The sequence below is a fragment of the Scaptodrosophila lebanonensis genome, unplaced genomic scaffold (genome assembly GCF_003285725.1).
Source record: "Scaptodrosophila lebanonensis strain 11010-0011.00,11010-0021.00 unplaced genomic scaffold, SlebRS2 tig00000061-arrow-pilon, whole genome shotgun sequence".
NCBI classification, from domain to species: Eukaryota; Metazoa; Arthropoda; class Insecta; order Diptera; family Drosophilidae; genus Scaptodrosophila; species Scaptodrosophila lebanonensis.
The window spans coordinates 4,931,217-4,956,981 of record NW_022060554.1 but is presented as its reverse complement, the minus strand read 5'-3'; the positions used below and the strand labels follow the sequence as shown (position 1 = coordinate 4,956,981).

The window sequence follows — 25,765 nt, the reverse complement described above, 5'->3', positions numbered from 1 at the left end:
CAGACCAAATTGGCGCGCGCGCATGCGCCGATAGACTCGGTTAGATAAAAGATGATTTATGGGTTTTACGGTGTGATGGGAATTTTAATTTAAACATTTTTGCTTACAAAATTAAACACACTAGCAAACAAAACGGTACAGAAGGTGGTTTCATCGTCCGAGCTCGATTCTGAGCGCTGCCATTACCTTTATTTGGCTTTGGCTCTTACTCTGGCTCTGACTCTGCCAATTGTCAAATGAGGCAGCGGCTCAGGCCGTTTTAATTGAGCCAAAGCGCGCAGCATGCCGCAACTGACATGGTCGTCGATGTACACATGGCTATGGCTATGGATGTGGCTATGGCTTGTGGACGTGGATGTGGATGTGGACATGGACGTGCTGTTGGTGCTGCTGGTGCTGCTGCTGTTGCTTCCAAGGCCCATTTGGACTGTCTATTATACTCACTCACCTGTAAAATAAATGGCAAAACTGCCAACACTTTAGCCAGTGAGCGCTGACATCTCGGAGACGTGAATGTCGTCGGCCACTGGTCCAATTTAATGGAGAAGCTGAAGCCGAAGCTGCCGCTGACGCTGACGCTGAATCAGAAGCTAAAAGGCAAAGGCACCCACTGCTGTGCGACTGTGACGCTTGCCTGGTACCGTTAGGTGTCAAAGATTTCATGCCATGTCGAAAAGTAACGACACACAATCGATCACAAATCAAATACTGGACAGGCAGGAGGCAGCGGCGAAGGCAGCGCCGACATCGACTTCAGCGCCCGCAGTTGCGACAGTCCAAATGTGTCTCAAAAATTGAATGCCGTCGCTTTAAGGTTGGCCGGCCAGCCAGTCGGCCAGCCAGACAGCCGGCCGGCCGGCAGCCGTTTCATAAATTCCGCATGACCTGCCGACCAGCAGCAGCCAAAGCGGCAGCAAAAAGCAGCAAAAAGGCATAACAATAAATTAAAAATGGACGAGTACGAGTGCAACAACAGCAACAACAACAACATCAACAAGGGGCCAACATCGTCGAAGACCAAGTGCCTCAGTGCCTCAATGCCTGAGACGAGTGGCCTGCCAGCCTGGCTGATTCGTCGAGCCGTCGTTGCTGACTGGCCAATTTGGTTATTAGAGCGAAAGCCAAAGTCGCTTTTCGGTTTTTTTCGGCGACAGACATTTGCCGACAGAGGCAGTGCAACACATTGCAACTGGCAGCAGTTCAAGTTGCAGTTGCAGATGCAGTTGTAGTTGCTGCTCATTGATTATATTCGTTGTACCTCTTTTTTCTTTTCTTCGCGATGTCTTTGGTTTTCTCGTTTAGTGAACTGATGGACATTGTACACGTTTTGTATTGGCGTCCATATGGCGTCTGTCTGTGTACATAACTTCGACTTTATTAGTTTTTAATGAGTTGTGCGAGCTGTGATTTATGCCGCAGTCCAATTCGGAGTCCGTTTTCAAGACTCTATGCTCGTATATGTTGTTGGTGTTGCCTTACTTTTACTCATTTGCATTTTACTTGAGCTGTGCCAGCTTTTCAGGTCATTAAACTAAAACCTGACCGAACGACAACAGCAGCATCATCATTATCGTCGCCTCAAATGTTGACCTGACCCAAGGCACATTAATTAATGGCCGAATGAAACCGGTCTGTTATATTTGTCTAACCTTTAGCCATGAATATGTATTATATGTACAGCAGTGGCAATCGACAATCTGCTACTGTCTGTCGTCATGCCTCATACCTCATGCCTCATGTGCTACTGCTCTCTGCCCTCCTCCCATCCCGGGTCCACCACATCTCTTCTACTGCTTGCTAATCTGCTCATAAATTACTGAGCGTATACGTAATATTTCACTAATGCAGCGCATCGTCGCCCATTTTGTGGCATTGCGCTAACAATTTCCGTTGCAGGTGTGAGCAGGATCGCATTGTGCCGCATTTCCGTCAACCCACCACTCTGCTGTTCCTTCCACCACCACAACTCCGGCTCCTGCTCCCACAATGAACTGGTTAGGCGTATTAGCAAAAAGCCAAAGCCGCTACTGCAGCGTCGACATCGGAATCGGAATCGGCATTGCATTGAAATTACAAATGACGAGAAATTTGTCATCTTTATTATTGCAAACAACGTGCACGACAAACGACAGCAGCGGCAGCGGCAACAGCAACCGACGACAAACGACCATCGCCATCGACAATACTCCCCTGGACAATTGGCGCATGCGTGCCCAGAGTCCGAGTCTAAGTCTTAGTCTTGGTAGTGGACTCACTCTCAGAGCTCGCCCCTCCTGCGTCCACAGTGGGCGCGTCGCACGCACACACAAAGCGACTGCGCTGACAACTTGCCACACATATTATGTTGGACCCGCGCCTGGGCTGCAGCTCTGTGCGGCAACCACTGTCTACTTGCCAAACACCGCACTCCGTACTCCGTACTCCTTCCAACAACCACAGCAAGCAACAGCCACTGGTCAGCTATTGTGCGCCTCAATTGATTTTTCATTTAAATCCACTACGGATCTGGCCTGTGCGACGGGGCTTTAGCTTCAGCTTTTGGTATGCGGCGGCCTAATGAGCGCACGTTTGTTTGCTTTTCTTCTTCGCTCAGTTGATGCTGCTGCTGCCGCTATTGTTGTTTTTATTGTAAAAATATGCATAGCTATGTAGATATGTAGACATGTGTACTCGTATATATAATACAAAAAGTTTATTTCAGCAAAAAATGGTATGGATGTTAAAGGTATTGGCGTACAAAAATTCAAACTTCACTTTGTTCGGATTTTTTTTTTAGCTCTTTTAGTTCTTTTAGTTGTTGTTGTTGTAGTTGTAGTTATAGTTTTTTCTGGCTGCTATTTGTAAATCTATGCGGCAGTTGCACAGCCCGGGTCGTTACTTGGCATAAGAAATTGTCAAAAAAAGTTCGCAGATATTGATTTGGTTGGTGAAACGCTTCAAGGATAGCAATGGTTTTAGAGAATTGCTTAAATGCATATTTTCGGGGCCACTCTAAACAATATTGTTTTAAAGTGTCTCGATACAACGAATTGGAATATTGGTGGACCCAAATTAAAAAAACATATCAAAAAACTGAATAAGAGTTTCGTTTAGTTCATTCTTTAGATTCATTATCATGCGAATATTAATTCGATTGCAAGTAGAGATGTTAATCGAGAACGACATCTCTCGTCTAATCCGGGTGGTAGGTTTCGATATGCAAATAAAATGTAATTAAACGATGAAAAAACTAACGACATTCCAAAAGAAATGTAGCAGTTCTAAATACAATTTATGTATCGCTTCCAGTTGCGATCCTCAAAGCGATTATCAATTATTCTGTAGAGCTGGTTCCATTAAAATTTTTGAGGTTCTTTTGTAGAAGTCTACAGGTGGAAAACTATGAAGTCCGCATTGAAAAATCAATACATTCATAAAAGTACTGACCTTTAACGTAATTTTCCAGAAACTGGAAATAATGAAAATTAGTCAACTGATCTCATTAGCAACAATTAGCGTTCAACAAATTGTAATGTAAAATCAGCAAAATTTGACAAGCATAATTAATTTCAATGCACAGATCGAATAGATCGAATAAATTTGAATGCCAGTAACAAACCACAGAGCACACATTCCATACATATCGTTAACGTATTTGTATAGTATGTATATGAGAGAGAGTCTTATATATAAATATTGCTTGGCTTCTGTCTTCCTGCCTCTTTTGTTGCGGCTCGTATAAAAATTTTCTACTTATAGTCCAATAAAATTTCTGCTAAAATTAGTTAAAATCTTTCTACAGGCTATGGATATGTATAACGTATCGCGTATGTACACACACAAGTTGCTAGCACCAATCTAAAATCGTTATCGTAGTATTCCATACATACAGATATGCGTGTATATACTATATGTATGTATGTATAATGATAGTAGGTCGATTTATCATGTCGTAGTTTCCGTTGTTTTTCGTAACTTGGCTTCTGAAGGCAACGCGGCTTGGACCCAACAAATTTTACAAATTTTCCTCTAAAAACTACGTCTTACGGCTAGATTTGGGCTTTGAGCCCGACATACACATCTAAATTGAGCTACTTAGGAATTATGGATATTGAATTGGATGCACGATGAAAGAATTATAAATAAAAAGAGAATCAAGTAAACGAGAGAACGAGTAAACAAGCACAAAGGTAAAAGGCACGAAGGGCCCTTCTCCATGGCCTCCATCAATGAGTATTCTCTACATGGTGTGGAAGTAGGCTATAGGCTTCATATATGGCTGCCCGCTCAGTGGCGGCGCATGTGGAGCGAGAGGTGATCGGAACGGCTGAAGGATCGCGTGCACAGCTGGCAACGAAAGGGCTTTACACCCGTATGCTTCCGATAGTGGCGCGTCAGTTCGTCGGAGCGCGCAAAGCGCCAGATGCAGCCCTCCCAGGTGCACACATAGGGCTTCTCACCTGCAAGTAGACAAGGAAAATGATTAAAACAAAATATACACACATTCTTCTACAGAGTGTGTATTGTTAATTGGCTATATTTTTCTAAATCACTAATACAGCGTCTCCAATTAGACTCTGAAGTTGATGCAAATGAGCACCAAATTTGATGAAATACATCTAACGCATGATTATATGATATGATTATATCAAAAGGGAAATCTTGCATCAGAATGCATTGGTAAACCTGCCACATTTAGATAACATTTCCAACAAATGTACACTTAAACAATGAGATTAGTAAAAAAAAAAGCACCGATAGATAAAATGCAGCTACGCAATCGCTATGTTCCACTGGTAACAGGAAAAATTCTCAAATATAACAAGGAAGATCCAATCAGGAAGATCCAATCAGGTCTTGCGATCAAGAAGAAACGAATTCGACATTATTCAACAAGGCCAGGCCCCATAATAAAGCTGACAATAATACTAGACATTCATAATCTCTCGTTTGGTTCTTCCTATTTAGAGATGTTTTGATATTTTTGGAAAGTGTTCAAAAATAATCAGAATATCATATGTACAGTTTAGCATAACCTAATTCTATACTATGCGGCGCTGGAAATTTAGACCCCTTTTCAAATTGTATTGCAATATAATAGAATCGCCATAATACTTGTACTTTACTTCTCAGTAAATTACAGTTTCTCAATATACTATATGTAAAATTCCGCTTTAAATATTGCATGAATATTATTGTATGCTAACCCCCATTAGCATTATAGCTTTATGGAGAAATTGTAGATTCCGTCAAGTAACTCTAGTAACTCTAGGTACGAGAGGCATTAGCTAATGTGTTCTTAATCGAAAATGGAGCTTTTTAAAGATTCTCTGTACCAAATTAGAATGAAATAAAAACCCTGTGCATGCAAAAATTGAAACCGAAAAGGAATGCTGGAGTCAAAAGGATCCGAGGGTACAGAGGGTACAGTTGTAGCAAGAGGTGCAAAGAGCTGCTTAAGGAGTGGAAGAAGGAGAATTTTGAAATACACTTGTATTGCATATACATAAAGGACATCTGTGCGTAAAATTTTGTGTCTCTAGCTCTTCTAATCTCTTTGATCCAGGTGTGCATACGGACAGACGGTCAGACAGATAGACATATCGAGTATGAACTGATCAAAAATATATATACATTATGGGGCCTCCTTCTGGGGGTTACATACGAGTACATTCGCACTAAACTAGTATGTATTTCCCTTTGTGTATACCCTGCAATACAAAACTTGAGAACTCGATGCGAATGCAAGATATGAGCTGTGGTTGTTTTAGAATATAAAAACCTACACATATGCTAACAACTGCCGATGTATGTATGTTTTTCTTTCTAAGTGTAGAAATTGGAATTCGACAGAAATGATTGCAAGAGATCCCGAAAGAGACTGATTTGGATTAGATTTCTTGCAGGTCTTACTGATATTACATTTTAGAGCTGGCATTAGCTGGGGCTTGATGACTCACCCGTGTGCGTACGCTTGTGCGCCTTGAGATGCGAACTCTTGGTGTAGACCTTGTCGCAACCCTCTGTGTCGCACTTGTGTACCTTTCGGTTCTTGGAGAGATCATTGTAGCCATTGGCCGATGCTTCGGCACGACTGAAGGGCGCGCCTGCGCTGCTGCCGGCGCCAAAGTTAATGCCGCTGAAGCTGCTGCTGTCCTTGCCCACGCCCACACCCCCGAAGGCGGGATTAAGCGCCGCATGCGCCGAGCCGGAGGCCGCGTAGCTCTTCCAGCTGGGAGTGCAGCTCGCAGGTGCAGCCGACAGCGCCGTCTTGTTGCTGCTGCCGCCACTGCTGGAGGGAGTCTTCCTCGGACCTTGGCTATCAGCAAACTTGTAGGGATTCTTGAATAGGCTCAGAAGGCTAAACTTGCGATCGTAGTCCTGCATGAGCGTGCGCTGCTGTTGCAGGCCGGACGAGGACATGGACGAGGCCCGGCTGCTGCCATTATTGCTATTATTGTTGCAGCTGGCGCCGCCGCCGACGCTGCTGCTGCTGTTGTTGTTGTTGCTATTGTGGTTAACATAGCCGCAGCTGTTGTTATTGTCCTCCTGCTTGCTGATGCGTCGGTAGGTGAAAAAAAATGGCGATGCGGCAAAAAATGGCGAGAATGGCAATTTGGAAACGGCGGCCGCCGCATGAGGCGCATACAGAGCCGACGGGCTGGCCTGCTGCCTTCCAAAGGCTCCCACTCCCAGGCCATAGTTGGCAGCTGTCGAGGATGAGGATGAAGTGCGTGTCGCCGTCGAATGCTTTCCATTGCTGCTATAGCTGTTGTTGCTGGTAGTGGTGGTAGTGCCTTTACTGGTGGCGGCTTTGGTGGCGCTTGTTTTACTGCTGCTGCTGCTGCTGCTGTTGGTGCTGATCCCATGCGATGTGCTGGCTGAAATTGTAAAATCAATTGGAATTCATTTAGCAAAACGGTTTAGCATGTGGTGGAATGAGAATGGGAGTGGGAATGGGTTGGATGTTTTTATGAGCGACGACGTCGTTGCTACTGCCACAAAACCTAATGAGACTCGTAAATGTATTGGCATAAAAATCAGCAACGACCGCCGCAGACGCGCGCAGTCAAATCAGAAACGCTTGCAACTGTCTGGAACACTTTGCCTTGTCAGTTAACAGTTTTACACAATTTCCTAATTTCGGCCGGGCCAGGCTGGCAGGCAGATATAGCCTCGGCCCGCTTAGCTCAACTGCCTCATTGCATCAAAAACGTTTGCATGTCGCGTATTTTATAGCCTCAGAGAGACCAAACCAAGCCAAACCAAACGAAGGCAGGCCAGACCAGACCCGACCAGGCCAGACAGACACTAAATCCGTGCAGTCGTGATCCATTTAGCCTGTACTTGAGCGTCGATCGCGACTTGCTCTTCGACTGCGACTCCAACTGCCAGTTGTACGTTGGGACAAGTGTGTCGATTTTGGCGCCCGCGACATCAATTGGCGACAGCTGGCAATCTGGCAGACGGCTGCCGATTGCCCACTTGACTGCTCTGCGTCTGCCGTTCAGTTAATAGTCTAGTCGATTTCTAAGGGTGCTCTATAAACACTATACCCAGACCATATGAAGTTGCGCAAGCAGTATGTGCGCTTTATCTTCAGGCCCTTCCACTTGTCTTTAAGGCAGAAGGTGGAGGTACAATCGAACAAATTTGTGTGCCACTCGAAGATATCATTGCTTCAAATAATGCTCTCACAATATATATGCTCGAATTTGAACCATTTATTTGTAAATTTTGCTTAAATCAATCAGTCACTAATTCTCGCATTCCTTGAAATTCAGTCTGTATTTAATTGGGCTGAAATATTTATATATATACAAGTATGAATGCCGAAATGTTTGAGGTGTGGAATTGTTTCGACACGCTTATACACATGCGAACCATTTGTAATTTAAATCAAAAAATTTGGCTGCGAAATCAAATGCTGTTTCATTATTATTCTAAAGAAACCCACTTTGGTTGGGTTATTGGTTTCTTAAAATGTATCCTCGTCACTTAGCTACTGAGTGCATCAATTATTGCACTTCCTTTGATGTAAGAATTTTCAATAAGGATCCTTATTGTTATTTTCTTAGAAATATGTATAAACGCTCACTCGTCCACCTCTTGATTCCGGGTTAAAACATGGAAGCGATATGAGAACAGATACATCTGATTACCTATAAAATACTTATAAGCTAAACTGCATTTACGTAAAAGTTGCTGTTTCAGAAAATTGTTTTTGAATACTGTTTCAGTTTTCTGAAATAAAAATAAAGGAATTTCTCTTTCTACATCTAGCCTCGGCCTTAGTGACAGACTAGAAGATCCGATGACTTCGCATCTTGAAATATAATATAATACATAGCATATGTGCGACTAGATATCAGAATAATTTATGCTTCAAATTTTGAAGAGACTATGTATATTCTGCGGACTTAGTTAGGGAGGAGCAACTAGACGGGGCTGTTATGTGTGTGCTACAAATATGAGGAAGCAACACGAGTTGTCCCATTTTTGCTATGAAATCAATTTGTTGTTCAGCTCCTTTATGGTGCTTCCTAAACTGTACTAGTGACCCATGCTTAAGTGCTGTGTGTCTGAACCAACCCGCAACTATATGTCCGAGGGCATGCAACTAACCGACCAACATATCGACCAACCTACAATCCCAACTGACCGTCAACTGCTCAGCTGAGCTGTGAAAAGACTTGGACTTGGTCTCCAGCTCGCTCACTCGCTTGTTTTAGCCTCAAGTGCTTCAAGTGCGTTGGACAGTCGCTGTCTACACATGCGCTTGCGCATGCGCATGAGCAGTCTCCAGTCGCTGCCCCACTGATGCATTTGTAATTTCGAAGCCGACGTTTTGTTTGCAGCGCCCAAGGTAGCAATAGAGTGGACCGAAGCGGGACGGGTTGGGCACGGGCCAAGCACTCAATCGTGTGCCGTTACCGGCGCGTTATTAAAATTGATGGCATTTAATTGAACTGGCCATCAACGTCAGCCCACAGTGTTGTTCTTGTTGTTGTTGTTGTTACTGTAGCTGTTGCCCCATTTGCAATTGCGCTTAGAAGGGACCAAGTGCCATATGCTAATGTGCACTACGTGGTCTGCAGCTGTTTTTCTTCATGTTGCTGCTGCTGCCGTTGTTGTTGTTGCAGACAGGTCCGCCAGTCCTTCTGTCTGCAGACGAGCGCGTCCAATCTGTCTGTCTGCACGGGTATCTGTCATATATGTACATATGTATGTATGTATGCACGTACGAGTATGTATGTAGATATTTTTTTTGTCTAAAACGGCCATTCTCCTGCGAAAAATAATCACCGCTTTTACCGAAATGCACGCTGACTTCATATTTCTACCAATTTAGTGGCTGGCCGACCCAGAGATTTGAAATCACACTTGTGGTATTGCCAAAGTGGTGCAATAAAAAAAGTGAATGTTGCCCCGAGTGGCACACTGGCGACCGATGCTGATGCTGATGCCGATGCCAGCAAAGACGCACACCGATGCTTGCCAACTTCAACTTCTCTCCTTCCTCTTAACAAACGCAGCGCGTCTTCAAATGGTCGTTGCGGCCATAAACTGCTCATTTGACTCTGTCTGCCAGAGTTGGAGTTGTTGGTGTTTTTGTTGCAGTTACTGTTGCATGTGTGCCTGCCTAGTTGCCTAGTTGCCTTGTTGCCTTGTTGCCTTGTTGCCAGCCTTGCAGCTTGCCTCGTTGAACGCATCGCTGCGAACGTGCAGCCGATAATTATGATGAGGCCAAAGCGGCCAAGTTAAGCTTAAAGTCTTTGCTTCACTCTCCACTGCAGAGAAGTCGCAGTAGCCGTCGCCGTCGCCGCCGACGATGACGACGACGTCGATGCTGACGCTGACGCCGACGCTGAAGCCAACGTCGCCCAGCATGCTGCTATGCGGATCTCGCACCAAATGCGACTTGTAGAAAAACCAAACAATAAATTACAAAAACAGTTGATAGGGTTTAATGTGCACTTGGTGTGCGATTGGTTATAATTGACAGTTCGCTTGGCTGGCGCGACGTGCTTGGCTGACTGCACCACCGCACTGCACCGCACTACACAACGCTGCACCGCACCAGCACCAGCACCACATTGCACCACCGAGCAGCGTCCAACGACCACCGCTGTTACGTTTCTTTGCACTTAATTGCCAGGCGCGCGCGCACTTTGATTTACTAGTAGATTTTTATATAAAACTGTCGTATTTAACTTATAATTATGAAACAACATGGCGTATGCGCAACGAGAAGTGTTCACACATGCTACACGTACCCATTAATACTAAGTTCCTCCCCAGAGCACCACAAGCACTCTAATCAGCATACTTTTGTGCATGTCTGTTATTCGTATTTGGATTCCCCTCACTATGAATCTCGTCAGAAAATGCAAGAGAAATTCTATTCACAAACTCAAATTTTAAAGGCAGAAATTTGAGCAAAATGTTTTCAAAATATTTCTTTAAATTGGTATTATTAATTATTAAAATTAAGCTAATACTCGTGCATAAATCATGAGTAACGAAAAAACCGAATGCATTGAATAATTTTCAAGTATAGAATTACACTGTAATTTACTTTTAAATTTAAGTTTAATAATTCGAAGAATTCCCTAACTCTTGCTATAGTTAGTGGAGATTGGAAGGTTGAAGTTGAAACTGAAATCAAAATTTATCGAAATACGTTGCAAAGTGCATTTTTTTGATCGATTATACCTTCTTGGGTATTCAAACTCACGTAAGGGATGTACTTGTATAACTGCATATTTACATAAGAATTGTATCTATGTGAGTCTTTGCGTTTCTGTGTCAGTATGTGTGTATCTCGTGTGCCTGTACAAAGCAGCAACAACAAGAACAGCTGCGGGCAGTGTTTGGCCAGAGAGCACATATGTATGTGGCTATAACTTCACATACACATATTCTAATTGAAGGTATTTGCCGAATTTGGGTCAAAAATTCTATGAATTACGGAATTTATGGAAAATCACTAATTGCCGGAAAGAGGGGGGAGGGAAAGAGGGGAAGGAAAGGAAATTCCGAAATACACATTTTCTGCGTATTCATATAAGGGATCGTGGAAAATCCCCATTATTGGGGTTGTGGGGATGAAAATTTGCAAAATCTGGTGTAGAGCTACGGACAGACGGACATACATAGATCGGCTCGTCTTATAATGCTGAATGCTTTTTGGGGTCTACCGCGCCTCCTTCTCCTTCTTACATTTTTCACCTCCCGCAAACCTAATATACTCTTCTACATTTCATATACCGGGTATAATAATACAAGAAAGAACGCTACAGTCGAGCAAGCCCGACCAGTGCAATAACAAACTTGCGGCACTGTGTTATATACACCTATAGCAGGAGCAAAAAGAAGAAGAAGAGCGAACTTGATGCTGCACTTTGTGGGCAGAGTACCGAAGTGAATATTCATACACGTGTTATTATTGACGTGTTATTACTACTTGTGATACCTAATTGCAATTTTACACAATTATTCCTAAGATTTAACCTGTATGAACGCAAGGATCTCGGAAAGTATACGAGCTAGAATAGCGAAACTTGGTATACAGATTCTCCTTAGCCCGAATTAATTCTGGAGTGCAAAGATACATGCGTACAAACACGCATAGACACGATTCTGATGTAAATGTGTGCTGTTGTAACTGTACATAAACATATGTCTCCACTTATGTATGTATGTAATGAATACTTTTTATTTACTTTAATTCATTAATTTAATGAATTAAGTTTTTAAAATTAATTTTTTAAATATTACTTTTTAATTTTTTCTTTTTTTGCGTGAGTGGGTGCAGGGTATTTAAGAGTTGAGCTCGCTCGACTCTAGCATTCCTTTCTTGTTTATTCATTTGCTTAAGTAAACTTCATTACTAAAACTACTACTTAGTAACACCGCGCTTCACATCAATAACTGCCTGCAACCTAGCTGGAATAAATTCAACCAAGTTTCTGGTCATTTCAACAGTCACTTTGAGCCAAATTTTAATTATTCCATGTATGGTATCATTGCGATTTCGATTCTTGGCGATAGTCCTTTGCTGTTTTATGAATGCCCAAACATTTTCAATGATATTTAGGTCTGGACCCTGGGAAGGCCATTGCAGACCAGACTAATTTAACTCTTTTAAAAATTCTATGGGCAACCATCCTTTAGCATTGTTTGTTGTAGAATCTAGTCATTGCAATGGTAGGAAAGGAGGTTTTACTGAAGAGAATGCATGTTCATTTATAATTCCAATACAAGCGTATTAATTTAAGACAAACCAAGAAAAAATGCAAATTTGGAATTGTGTAATTTTTTTGAAGCAAATAATATTTTATTTCCACAGCATTCTTCTGAACAATGCCGATAAAGAGGAAATTGGCTAAGAATCGCTGCCTTGTTCTTAGTAAGGCCGAACATTTGCAAAAGAGGTGGGTCTCTGTTTCCTCCCCTTCCTCGTCCTTACCGCTGCGACAAAGTCGTTGTATTTGAGCCATAGTCTGGCGGCGTGGACGCCTACCAGTGCCCGGTGATGGGTCTGATTGCTGCTGAGCAGTGGCTTCTACTACGCTTGCAGAGCTCCGCTGACCGTTTTCTGTCGCGGGTAGGCCACGTTAAACGTGTGATTTTATGGACGTGAATTTCGATTCGCAACCGCTTCGAAGTGGTTCTGGCATTGAAGTTTGCAGCTGGCCATTGGTATAACGATACTGTTCTTATCCGGAAGGATAGGGACAATAGTACCGTGTCTTGTCAGCTTATCGGCCTTTCAGTTTCCCTCTATATCCTATGGCCCGGGACTCATACGCGGTAGACTGAGAACTGTGCTGCCATCTCGTGAAGAGATCTGCACAATTTTCGAGCTAGATGATACTGCCTGAAAAACGCTACAATGAATAATATATTTATGCTGCGGATGCGGATGCGAAAAGTAATACAGTTCGTGGCCTTGATTGCAAAACAAGTTTGCCTCATCATCAGAATTATCCCTGATCTTGTAGAAATACCTCGAAATACCATGTGCTGGACTTTTCGCTCCTTGTTATTTTCTTTATCGAATTTTCTTTTCATCCTCAATGCTGACTTATTTGGAGGCATTCAATTCATTCGAGCAAAAAGTCCTTAGTCGCAAAATATTTTTGATAGATGATGTTCGAGCAATCCACTTCCATTAGTCCAAGCAAGAACACGCGCAAGATAGAAACAAAACGTCGAATATTACAATATGTCGCGTACACCTCCACATTCGATGGATGGCCTGCTTTAGAGATGTGTAGTTACTTTATGCTTTGAGGGCATAAGAATGTTGTAGTGCTAGTTAGCTCCAACCGTTTCATCTCTGTTATTTTTTGGCTTTAAGCTAAGACTCATTTAATAAAGCATTTTTGTAGAACTAATATTTGTCTTTACTTACTTACTTATTTCGTAATTTTAAGTTAGTGTATATTAGAAATATGAAGCCATGATGTACATAGTTACTGCCTTGATCAAAATACTTTTACCTTATATTTTGTATTTATAGAAATGAAAAAGAGCATTTATTATACATATTGAACAACTTTTGCAGAATGGTGCTGCTAAAATATATACTTGAGCCATTTTCCATTAGTGCATATAAACGGTATATCAGGCATAGTTTTGGGCAACACTTATGGTACATTGTGGATTGTGAATTTATGGCATTGCGCATACGCCGTGGGGGCTGCCGCAAAAGTTAGCCATTTTTCACACTTGGCTTCTCTGGCCAATGCGCGCTGCGGGCGTTTTGAACCTTGAAACAAAGTTTCCCACACGTTTGAATTTGGCTAATCCAATGGACGAAGCTGCTGTTGCCGCTGCTTCCCAGAAAGAAATCGAAAGAGGCAGAGGCAAAGGCAAAGGCAACAGCAAGAGCCAAAGCCAAAGAAATAAAAGACGGCCAAGCAGCCCAAAATGGTAACAGCCAGCGAGCGAAGTTGCAATCGCAGTTGCAAGTCGGAGACTTTGTGGCAGCAGCAACAAAAAACTAATGAGCAACAACAACCACCACAACCACCTCAACCACCACCACCACAACAACAACAAGAACAGCAGCAAGCAAATGCAAACTGCACCTGCCAAGTGTGCGCACAAACAAACAGCAACAACAAACAACAAGCGCCTGCCCACACTGACAACACCAATGACAACAACAGCAGCAACAACAACTACTACTACTATGGCAATCGGCTGTTGGCGGCGCTTCGTTAGCGTCCGCCAATGGAGTTCGGAGCTTAGAGTTTCTAGTGGCTGACAACGCCAACGTTTTCCCATTTTTTCAGTGTGCCTGCTTTTTTCTGTTATTTGTTTTTTACGAGCAAATTGTGCAAATATCTAAAGCTCAGAATTGACAACTAGATAAATTTAAATTAATTTTGTGTTCATAACTTCTTGCAGTCTCATTTCGACCGACTGCTGACTACTGGGAAAATGCATTAAGCCGATGCTGTCCATGCTCATGTTTTTAGCAAAAACATTTAATTGTTTGCTACCAATTATGTATTTGTCAAGTTAATTGGTATGTCAACGTTTGGCGTTGGCCACAGCTAACTAGTTTTCAAAAGCTTTTTTCATTCTTTTTCTCTGTGCACTGAGCCGTGGCATCAAAGGGGCATCTGATGTGGCAGCGACCACCGCAACGCCTGACGCATTGTCAATAAGTAGCCGCCGGCAAGCACAAAAGCTATGCCAATCATGCAACCATTTTACACCAGCAGGCTCTCAAGACAGGCAGTTAGCGGCCAGCAGCCAGCGGCCAGCAACCATCAGCCAGTTAGCCAGTTAGCCACGTTACCTTAGCTGGCCAAAAAGACATGCCACAGTCGATGGCGAAGGTGTGAAAAGTAATGCGAGGCAGGCCTGGTCTGGTCTTGCCTGCCCTGGCCCGGTCTGTTGGTCACAGCCGAGCTTGTCGTCTTTGATTGTCAGCGCGTGTTTCAGCTTCGCGTCGATTGATGCGGTTAAGGCAGCAACGGAGCCGTTGAGCCACCGAGCCACTGCCTACCTGACAGCCACCTTGATGGATAGCCAGGCGTTGCTGAGCTAACGGCTATCTTATCGGTCTGATCTGAACGCTTAACAAATGCTTTACGCTAATGACAATTTTGTTATACATTTTATGCATACACAACATGTCGTATACGTAATGCCAGCTCGATGTATGTGCGATAAGGAGGCGGTAGGTGCTGCGGCAGTGCTGGCCTACCATCGATGGACATGTCGATAGCACGCTCGTAAATTTATGCACAACGAGAGAGGCGTAAAATGCACAATTTGATTTAATGCGTGCATGTGTGTTTGTATTTTCACAATGATAATCGATTTATGGTGTGTGAAGAGTTTGTGCCTCTCCTTCCGTCTCGCCGTTCGCTCGCTGGCTATTCGTTTTCGTTTTTTGTGTCATTGCTAATTGTGTACAAATATGGACAAAAGCGTGGACACACTGGCCGACAAGTAGCAGAAGAAGAAGCAGAAGCAGAAGGAAAAGAAGCAGCAGAAGGCTTCGGCTTCGGCTTTCTAAATGGGCAGTAAGTAGGCAGCATTGGCGGAAAGTTGCCAAACAGGCGTTTTAAAATGCCAGTGCGAGATAATTTATGCATTTCTTTGTTTGTGCAGATAGATGGGAATGCCAGGAGGGAGCAGTTCCAACAGTTTACGTTTGTGCGTCTTCTCAAGCGCTGAGTGTGTCGTTGGGAACACTTGTTTTAGACTTCTTGACTAAGTGGATGACAGGCTCCGCACACATCTTGAGAATTACTTAATAAAGCAGCTCTCCAGAGCATTATAAATGGCTTTCAGATACTTTTCTCTTAAAAGAGATGCAAAACAGATACATATAACGCGTTTCTAAATAAATTTAACAGTTGCTGGAGTTAATAAAAAACGAGCTTTGAAGGTTTCTTCATCTATGCCAGATAATAAATTCGTAACTGTGCCTTACAACAACAAAATGTATTCCAAGAATTTGTTTGGTTATCCGCGGACGACTATCGACCAACAAAATCCTCAATATTTAATTTGGCTCAACATTTTTATAAGCAACATGTTTTTGTGGGCGAATTACTGAAGAGAAATAGACTTTATTATTTATATTGCATTAAGTTTAATTCCTATTATTTATAGGATTCTATGGCAATTATTGGCCTTCTCTAAATAAAAAACTAAATCTGCCATTTGGCAGCCGTGCATTGAACATTCGAGCGAACCTCGCTGACAATCTTCTGCCTAATATGCCCACGTTTGAATGCAATTGGTTGAATGGAGGTCTGGCGGTCTGGAAGGCTGTCTGCCTTGGCGTTTCTGGTCGGTGAGCGGTAATTGCAGCGTGTTAATTCAAACAAATGTCGGGGATTGCACATTTAATGTGAAAATGAAGAAACATTGCGCATAGCTGCCGGCCTAGCCACCAACCCCAATCTCTGTCTCTGTGTTTCAGTCTCAGTCTCTGCCGACTTCGACGATGACGTCGCTGCCTGGCCATGGCAAAACGGCAAACGACGAGCGTCGAGCGAGCGACGAACGCTAACGCGCGTTAGGTGGACCGAGTGAAATAAATGATCCCAGCTTCATGTTTAATTTATTTGAAAGTTAAAACACATATAACAACTGCAACAGCAACAACAGAGGCCCGGCAGTGACTGTAAAACAGTAAAAACAAAATACAAGGTGGAGATGCAACTCAAGACTAAGACCGGGCGGGACAACGGGTGGGACCAGGTGGGTCCAGAAGACCAACAGACCGGCGGTTTAGTATCGAGCGTCTAGAGACGAGCAGCATTAATGCGTCGTAATCACACTAAGCAGACATTAAATGCGTTTTCGCTGTTTAAGCACAAGCACAATACACACACACACACACACACACACACACCCATACATAAGTACTAACGTATATACATGTTTAGAGCCAGGTAGTTAAGCGAAGAGAAACAACACCACAACAACAGCAGCAACTACAAGACGCGGCAAGCGAACGCGCCTAAATGATTGATAAAATAATTGCTTGCACGTGATGCGCGCACACACACACACACACATACACAGACACGCACAGAGAGACACACGCACACATGCGACCATGGCGGGAAGAGTATGAAAAGAGAAAGGCCCAGCCCCAGTCACCATCCACATCACCATCACTATCACCATCCTGAGCACATCCTCGGCAGCCTCTTCGACCTCCAAGTGGTCACGCAACGCCTGACGATTGTCAACCGCGCTCAGAATATCGAATTAAGGAAATCAATCAGCATAAAACTGTAGCAACAGTGGCCCGAATCGAGAGTCGAGAGTCAACTTGGCCGATAAACTAAACTAAAGGCAGTCGTCGTCGGCCCACCAAAAATCTAACGAATTATAACGTGGGAAACCACAACAGGCAACAAATACAAGAACAGCAACAACAACAACAAAATGGCAGCACAACGTTGGCAGCACAAATTGCCGCAGTTAACGGTTCCTGTTTCGTCGCAAATTTGGCTGAGCAGACAACGGCTAGAGCCACAACAACAATAACAACAACAGCAGCAGCAGCAGCAGAAACAACATAAAGAAGAAAAAAGACTCCGAAAGACAAGCTGAATGAAGCTTCCATAGCTATGGCAATAACTACCACTACGACTAGCACCGCGCCGCTCCACACCACGACAAGTGGCCCCCCGCAAGCCCGTGCTCCTCCTCGCCGCGTCGCGTCGCGCCGCGCCGCACCACCGCTCCGCACCGCCCACTCGTGCGCCACATTATTTCATGCAAAATCATGCCATGGGAACCACGCCGCTCCATGGACAAACGGAGAGACGAGCCATCGGACAGGCGGACAGATGGACAAATGGACCCATGGACAAACCGACGTCGCGCACAGCCCAAAAACAGCAGTCTAGAACTATTACCCAGCCGATTGCCTGCTATGGACGTGGCATTCACCCTTCCCCGTGCCCGTGCCAGTACCCGTACCCGTGCCCGGGTACCCTTACCCCTCATTCCCAGCTCACCATCATTCGACTGCAACTAATGCACAATCATCGCAGATTATTTCATTTAATGTCAATACAAAAACAGCAAGGAGGCTCTGTGGCAACGACAACGACAACTACAACAACCACACAGACACTACCACAGCACCACAGCACAGCAGCTCTTGGTACGCTGGTTCATCTCCCTGCTCTGCTGACTCCCTGCCTGCCTTCCTACACGTATACGCCTGCCTGCTGGGCATCCTGGCGTGCACTGAAAGCTGAAAGTTTGACACTCCAATTCTCAATGCCGCTGGCAAAACAAATTTGTGGAGCAGGGGCCCGATGGGGGTCTGGCAGGCCGTTAGTGCTTTGCAAACGAGTTTAAACTGCTGTTGACTTTTGAAAAGTTTAAGGGCCAGCCAACCAGCCAACCATCTAGCCATCAAACCATCGAGCTATCGAACCAGCCAGCCAGCCAGCCATTCAGGCTACCAGCCTACCAGGGATCAGCAGTGAACATCGCGCATAGGTTCCGTTTGACCTTGCAAAATCTTTTTTCGGCACATTTTTATTTATGGCTCCAAGTTCTGATATTTATTTGTGCTTGTCTTGATGGCAACGACGATCGCATCAGTCATGCGCCTTTGCCATTGAAGTGTGCAATCAATTTTGTGCCGCGCGATTTGCATATTTGTGTGTCTTTGAATTGAGTCGCGTCGCACCGCGTTGAGTCTGGCCGGGTCGGTTCGAGTATAGTGTATTGGAGTGGAGTGGAGTAGAGTAGAGCGGTGAGCAAATGAAGTAATCAAGCGTGGTGCGCAATGCAGTGCCATGCAAGGGCGGACTGGTGGAGGAGAGTACAACTGCACTGAGAAGTATTTGACAAGCCACTCCACCATACTATAGCTGTGCCATCTAAGAAGTGCATACTTGGCTGCTTTACTACATAAATACGTATATATGTACATATATGTATGTATATGCATATTGAACAAACCAGCAATTTCATGGAGAAAGTATGCAGACTTTAAGTCTACCAAAAATGTTCACTTTTTGGAGGGACTTCTGTTCCTACACCCTTGCACACTCGCCGGATTATCAAAAGTTGGGGCATAAAATAAAATGCGGTTCCCAGCGACTTCGGTACAGTTGATTGTAATAATATACATATATAACAAGAAAGGAATGCTAAAGTCGAGCAGGCTCAACTCTTAAATACCCTGTACCACCCCACAAAAAAATAAATTAATTTAATTAATTAATTAATTTAATTTAATTAATTAACTAAATTAAATATAAAATATTCCATATATGCATACATACATTTACATTTACATCAAAATCGTGTCTATGCGTGTTTGTGTACTTGTACATATGTATGTATGTGTGCATTGGGCCTGGTTATATGGCTATAACTTTCTTTCCGATCATTCTATCATAATGAAACTTGGTATACGGATATATAATCACTAACCTAATGTGATTAAGTTCAAAATTCCAAGAATTACGGGAGTTACAGAAAATCAGTGAATAGGGGGGAGTGGAGGGGTGGATCAGAAAAAATGAACAAACTCGTCCTTTCTCAGACTTAGGAGAACCTGGATACCAAGTTTGGTTATTCTAGCTCTTATACTTTCTGAGATCCTTGCGTTCATACAGACGGACTGACAGACGGACATGGCTATATCGACTCGTCTTCTCATCCTGATCAAGAATATATACTTTGTGGGGTCTGCCACGCCTCCTTCTACCTGTTACATACATTCGCACAAAACTAGTATACTCTTTCACCCTTTGGGTACAGGGTATAATAAACATACACTCGACCTTTCTCGGGTTCATGGTTAGTTTCGAAAAATTTGATAATAATACTGCATTTGTACGCTTTGCTAAGCGCCATCTATGAGCTTTCACGTAAGCTCTGTAAATACCCTGAAGTTGATTAACTAAAAAACTAGATCCCTGAACAGCAGCCAAACGCTGATTGTTGCGGGAGTAAATGGCTGGTGGTGGTTTCTTTCTAAAAAAAAATTAATGATAGACTAATAGCTGAGCAGTAGCACACTGTGAGTAGGATCAGGTTTTAAATGATAATTGCATTGCAATTTTATTCACTTCAAAATATCTTGTTGAAAATGCTGCTAAATCGGATTACCAAACTCAATATTATAGTTTAATAAGAAATTATACAGACGCTTCTCTATGCTGTAATCGACCGAGCAGCCTAATACTGCAAGAACTTCAATTACTGTCTTACAAATCGGTGGAAGGACAGTTACCGGCACGTTCCAAATCCACTTATTATCTACACTTATAATGACACAAGCTTCCGTGGAGCCCATTAAAAATCGATGGGTGCTTTTGCAAACCGTTTATATAATATTTGTTCATTATTATACAAAATTCAAATTTGGTAGAGAAGTTAAGGAAGTGGTAGAAAAAGTTTAAAGTTTATTAATTCAATTAAATATTAAAACCAGTTTGGTGTGGCACAATGTGGTAATGGGAATACCGAAATGGGTACAGATGCAGATTTTCAAATAGATTTAAACATTGAAGATTTTAGGAGTTTTGATATGATTCGCCCATAGCATGAAAATAGATTGAAGCTAGATTAGTGTGAATCGTTGACTCGTGAAATTAGAATACTGAGGTGGAGGTGGAATAACAGGGTAAACTTTTTCATTTAGAGATAAACCTTACACTCAGACGAGTTACAGAGACGTTTTCATTTCCATCATATGCAGATAACGTTTAAAAGCTATCATACTGAATAACAAACTTATTCATCGATTACTTTTTTACGGACTTTTTAGTTACACGTGTTTTGCATTTATGGAAAAAAGTTTGATAAAGAGCCTGACAAACAAAAGAAAATAAACAATAATGTTGGCTGAATGAATTTATTTTATTCAAAGTAATCCCCTACGCCATATAGTGATTTGCACAGTCTAAGAGGACATCGAACGGCTGTTTTAGATAGTTGGCTGCAATGGCTTTCAGGATATCTGTACAAGCATTCATCGTCGCACGATGCCAAATCAGGCTTATCTTGCAACTTCACTTGATCGTTAAAATGGAATTTATTGTCAAAAGAGAGCTTCAACCGATCATCCCAATTTTTTGTTGTCAGCCAACATGCGCGGATATATTTAATTAAATTTAATTAAATTTCAATTAAAATCACAGCATATGTTAACTTTGATGGTCAACACATTCGTGATAATTCAAATAATACACTCATGCAACGTTAAAATGTTTTGTAAAACCTTCTTCCAAGCTTAAAAAAAAAAAAAAAAAAAACTTAATTTCTACTCTTTTTCTTCCGATGACACAGAAGTACTGTCATTTTAAATGCCATAACTGTAGTGGTATTATCGAAAGACCTTGCAACTAATACATACATAATCAAATTCTAATGGGAGGAGGAGAGAGCTCTTACGAGCTCATTAATATGGATATCGATGTTCACATTTCACATGATGAAGCCATTCCTATACGTAGCAGAAATTTTATTGATTGTTTTACTAATTGTCTACCAGGTCTGAGGAAAAAAGCGAAACTGGCTTTTGTATAAAATACGAATAATCATTATATTCATAATGATATCATATAATGTATGCTAAATATTCCCCATTCCATTCTAACTTAACTTTCTTCTTAGCTTTATTGAGTCATTTATAGCCTCAGCCCATTTGTTGGCGAAATGAATTCCCGAAGCGAATGATTAAAAAATTCTTTTTATCTGATCCAAAGTCTTTCTTCCCCCTTTGCCTCTCTACTGCTGCAATGCAAAAACGAGACTACAGATCTCGAAACCGTTTAAATTAATTTGTTGTCACTTCCCAGTTGTTGTTGTTGTTGTAATTGTTGTGGCTGTTGCTGTTATTGTTGAAAAAATCTCGCAATGTAAGGCAAATAAACAAATATATGCCCAAGTGCTTGCCATCGAGGTGGGTGGCAACAAGATGCCGGCGCTGTCGCCACCGCAGCAGCAACAGAAGCAGAGGCAGACGCAAAGGCAAAGGCAGCGACACATACCGTTTTGGCCAGCCAACGGGTTGCGGTTGCTGTTGTTTGTTTATGTAGTTGTTGTTGTTTTTGCTGCTGTTGTTGTTTGTGTGGCTAGTCGTCGACTGCCCAACCCAAATTGTTTCACCTGTCAAATCAGCGAGCTGCGATCTTTTATTGGTCGTACAGCGCCAATTGTTGGCCACAGTTTCAGTTTCGGTTTTCGCTGCCAATTCTGTTGTTGTTGTTTTCCGTTTTTTATTTTTTTTTTTTTTGCAAGAGAGAGCTGCCGCAGATTTATTTAAGCGATCGGTCGACTGGGCAGTTGTGTGTGCAGCTTAGTCGAAGTCGACGTTGTGGCCGCTGCCCGTGCTCGTAAAGACTTAATTAAGTGCTTTGGACTCAGCCGCGACTATCGTTTTCGTTGTTGTTGTTGCTGCTGCTGCTGCTGTGGTTGTTGTTACTGGCTGGACTGCAGCGAGCGATAAATTTATGCCGCTAATTTGGCAGCGTTAACTCAATTTGTGACCACAAAATGCACAATTTGTCGTAAGTTTTGATTGCCGTTCGCTCGCCGTTGGCCAACTGGCTATTTGCTTTTGGATTGGTCTACTTGTTAGCACACTAGGCAACGCCCCATACACGAGGCTTTGTCTTTGTCTTCGTCTTCGCCTTCGTCTTCATCATCACCATTACCATCATCGTCGTGTTTGGCTTTGTTTATTGTCTAATTATAGCGTGAAGTTGGAGTTGTTATTGGAGCTGAAGTCAAAACTGAGGCGATCTTAAAGCTATTGCAGTTGCAAATCGGTCCCTGCATAGGATCCAGAGGCAGTCAACGTGGCACCCATGCTGGGAGCAACTCACACACACACAGGCACTTAGGCATATTCAGAGAGCTTTATCAGCGCACACAAATCTGCGAGCGCATCGAAAGAAGGCAGCAAGAAGTCGCAGTTGTCCGCACAATTGACTGTCGGCGTTTTTTTTTTTCTTTCAGCGCCCGCGGCTTGCTCTATAAAAAGATTTTCCCATAGTTTGCTGCTTCATATTTTAAACTGATAATGTATTTTTTTCGTTTTGCGCAAAAGTGTGAAGTGCTTGCAATGTGGTTCACAGTTTATGCATAAATGTGGCCACGACTGCGCAACCTTATAAGGCCTGCGTAACGGACTGCGCACGCACTCACAAACGTCGGACGCGCCGAGACGCTGGAGTAAACGATGCAGCCACTAACTGGCTCATAAATCTCAGCAATTAATTTTTAAAGTGTTGTGCAGAGCAAAGTGACAACTGTCAGCAAGTGCTTTAGATGAATAAATTTACAAAGATTTGTTTTCCTTCTTTTTTTGCTTTACGTAATAAACACACATTTCAAATAAGTTGAAAGATAATTTCTACTAGGTGTTTAGGCACTGAAAATAATAAGGAGGTCAAACTTGCACGGAAAAGTGAGATTGCGAAAGAATACTTCAAGATTTAATCCTTTCACATAACGTGTATGGCGTGAATATAAGTAATTTATGTGACAAAACCAGACTAAAAGTTTTGATATTTTTGTAAGCATTTGATCAGCATCATAAAGTTTAGTCAACATTACCGACAAAGCCCACAGTCCATTGTAAGACTATTTGATAATCGCTGAACACGGCGATCAATGTACGAGTAAAGCGCGCACACAGTAATCACAATGTTAGCGAAAATACGCTCAATTTCGTTTTTTTATGCTCAAATTATTGGCAAAACTATTTTCACGAACGTGGGAAAAGCAGTGGTCGCCCCTCTGCCCCCGCCGGAGATCATCAGAAATTCATGTCAAACTCAAACTGAAAATTCAACAGAACTCGAGCGAGTCGCAGTTGCAATTGCAGTCGAATTCGCAGTCGCAGTCACAGTCGCAGGCGCTCAGTCAACCAATTATTTTTTATCGATTTAGCTTTTTGTAGCTTGTAACCAAAGCAGACGTAAACGCCGCGACGTTGCTGCTGCTGCCTTCACAGCATTGCTGCTTTTTATAATCAAATAGCACTCACATGCTAGTGAGAGAGCGGAAAGCGGGTGAGTGACTGAGCGTACGTGGAGGTGGCATCACCAACGCAGAGTGTGGGGCTCAGAGAGCGGAGAATGAAGAGCGAGGAGCGCGCACGCAGGTGCAAATGTGCGACTTGTTGAACAGTTTCAAATTGAATTAAATGATTGAATGCATGACTCGCTGATGGTCAGACTTGTTGACTGACGGTTTCAATCTGTGTGAGTGTTGAAAATCCTTCCAAGCGCGCGCGCATAAACAGCCAAAGACAAGTAGCCGTTAAAACGCATTGAGCGTGTTGTCGTTGTTGTTTCTGTTGTTGTTGTTGTTGTTGTTGTTGTTGATGCTGTTGCTCTTGCTGTTGTTGCAGAGCTTGTTGTAGCTGTTGCTGCTGGCTTGATTCATTATGCTGCTGGTTGACTAGCTGCCTGGGCTCCCTGCTTGTACCTCCATCCGTCCGTCTCTCTGTCTATCTGTCTACCTGCCTGCTCTCTCAGCTTTGTTTGGCATGTTTCGTTTGTTGCGTTTTTGATCGCAATTTGACAATTCGAACAACAACAACGCCAGGAACAGCAACAACACACACAAAAGATAGACGCTAACGCGAACATGCGCACGCTTGTCATTTAACATTTTTTATGATTTTGAACATGCAAAGCTTTTAGTTTTAGCCAGTGGCCGGTCATTGGTCGCTGAAGACAATTGCATGCGCACATTGTTCCCCGCTCAAATTGGTCTTAAGTTATGTTGGGTATTTAGCTTTAGAGCTTAATTGAAATGGATGCCTTAATGGATGAATGCACGGGAACACCAAAGCAAACAACCCGACACACAAATGATGATAGGTTTCTTTAATAGCGATTTGAGAAAAGCTCTCACAGTTGAATAATAATTAAAACGACCGTCTGGCTACTCCCAATACTTTCAATATTGGTTTTTGCAAATATGCAATATTTAGGGCGTCTGACTGCTCTTCGCAGTAAAAAATAAAACTGATTTCAATTGTCATAGAATATTATTATTTTAAATATGTATGAACATATATTATTTTTATTAACCCAAAGGGTATAAGGGTATTACTATTATGTAACACACAGAAGGAGGCGTGGCAGACCCCACAAAGTATATACATATATTCTTTATCAGGGTGACAAGACGAGTCCATATAGCCATGTCCGTATGAAGGCAAGGATCCCAGAAAGAGCTAGAATAACCCAAGTTGGTATCCGAATTCTCCTAAATCTGAGAAAGTGCTAGTTTGAGTTTTTGTTCCATGCACTCCCCGCTCCTCCGCTATAAATGATTTTCCATAGTTTTTTGGTAATTACATCCTGTTGGTGTTTATGTGTCCGTATACAAAGTTTCATCATGATAGGTCAATTATGAAGAAGTTATTGCCATAAATGTAATCTCTGCCCGACAGGGTAATCGTTATGTACGTTATCTACGTGTATGTACAGGCAGACTGACTCATGATTTCTGTATAGGCATAATTACTACGAATTGGTATAGAAAAGTCCAGCTGTCCTTTTTTATGACTCGACAAAAAAAAACCAAAACAAGTTTATTACAAACCATATACATAATCTTTATTTTACATACATATGTATGTAGCCCCCATAGAACCGATCGGTGTAAAAATCAGTCTTTGAACCAAATATATTTTTATACCTTGTACCCGTAGGGTAAAACAACATGCAGAAAGAAGCATCTCCGACCCCATAAAGTATATATATTCTGAATCAGCATAACGAGAGAAATCGATCTA

At 42.6% G+C, this 25,765-nt stretch overlaps 1 protein-coding gene across 1 annotated transcript in view; it reads right to left on the bottom strand.

Moving 5' to 3' along the window:
* Positions 1-4,266: 4,266 nt before the first annotated feature.
* LOC115624950 (Krueppel-like factor luna) overlaps positions 4,267-25,765 on the bottom strand; it is a 43,618-nt gene continuing 22,119 nt past the window's right edge. Inside the window, exons 4-5 of the mRNA XM_030519801.1 lie at positions 5,940-6,860; positions 4,267-4,439 (exon numbers count right to left, since the gene is read on the bottom strand). Coding sequence (XP_030375661.1) covers positions 4,267-4,439; positions 5,940-6,860 — 1,094 coding nt within the window. The remainder of the gene's footprint in view (positions 4,440-5,939; positions 6,861-25,765) is intronic.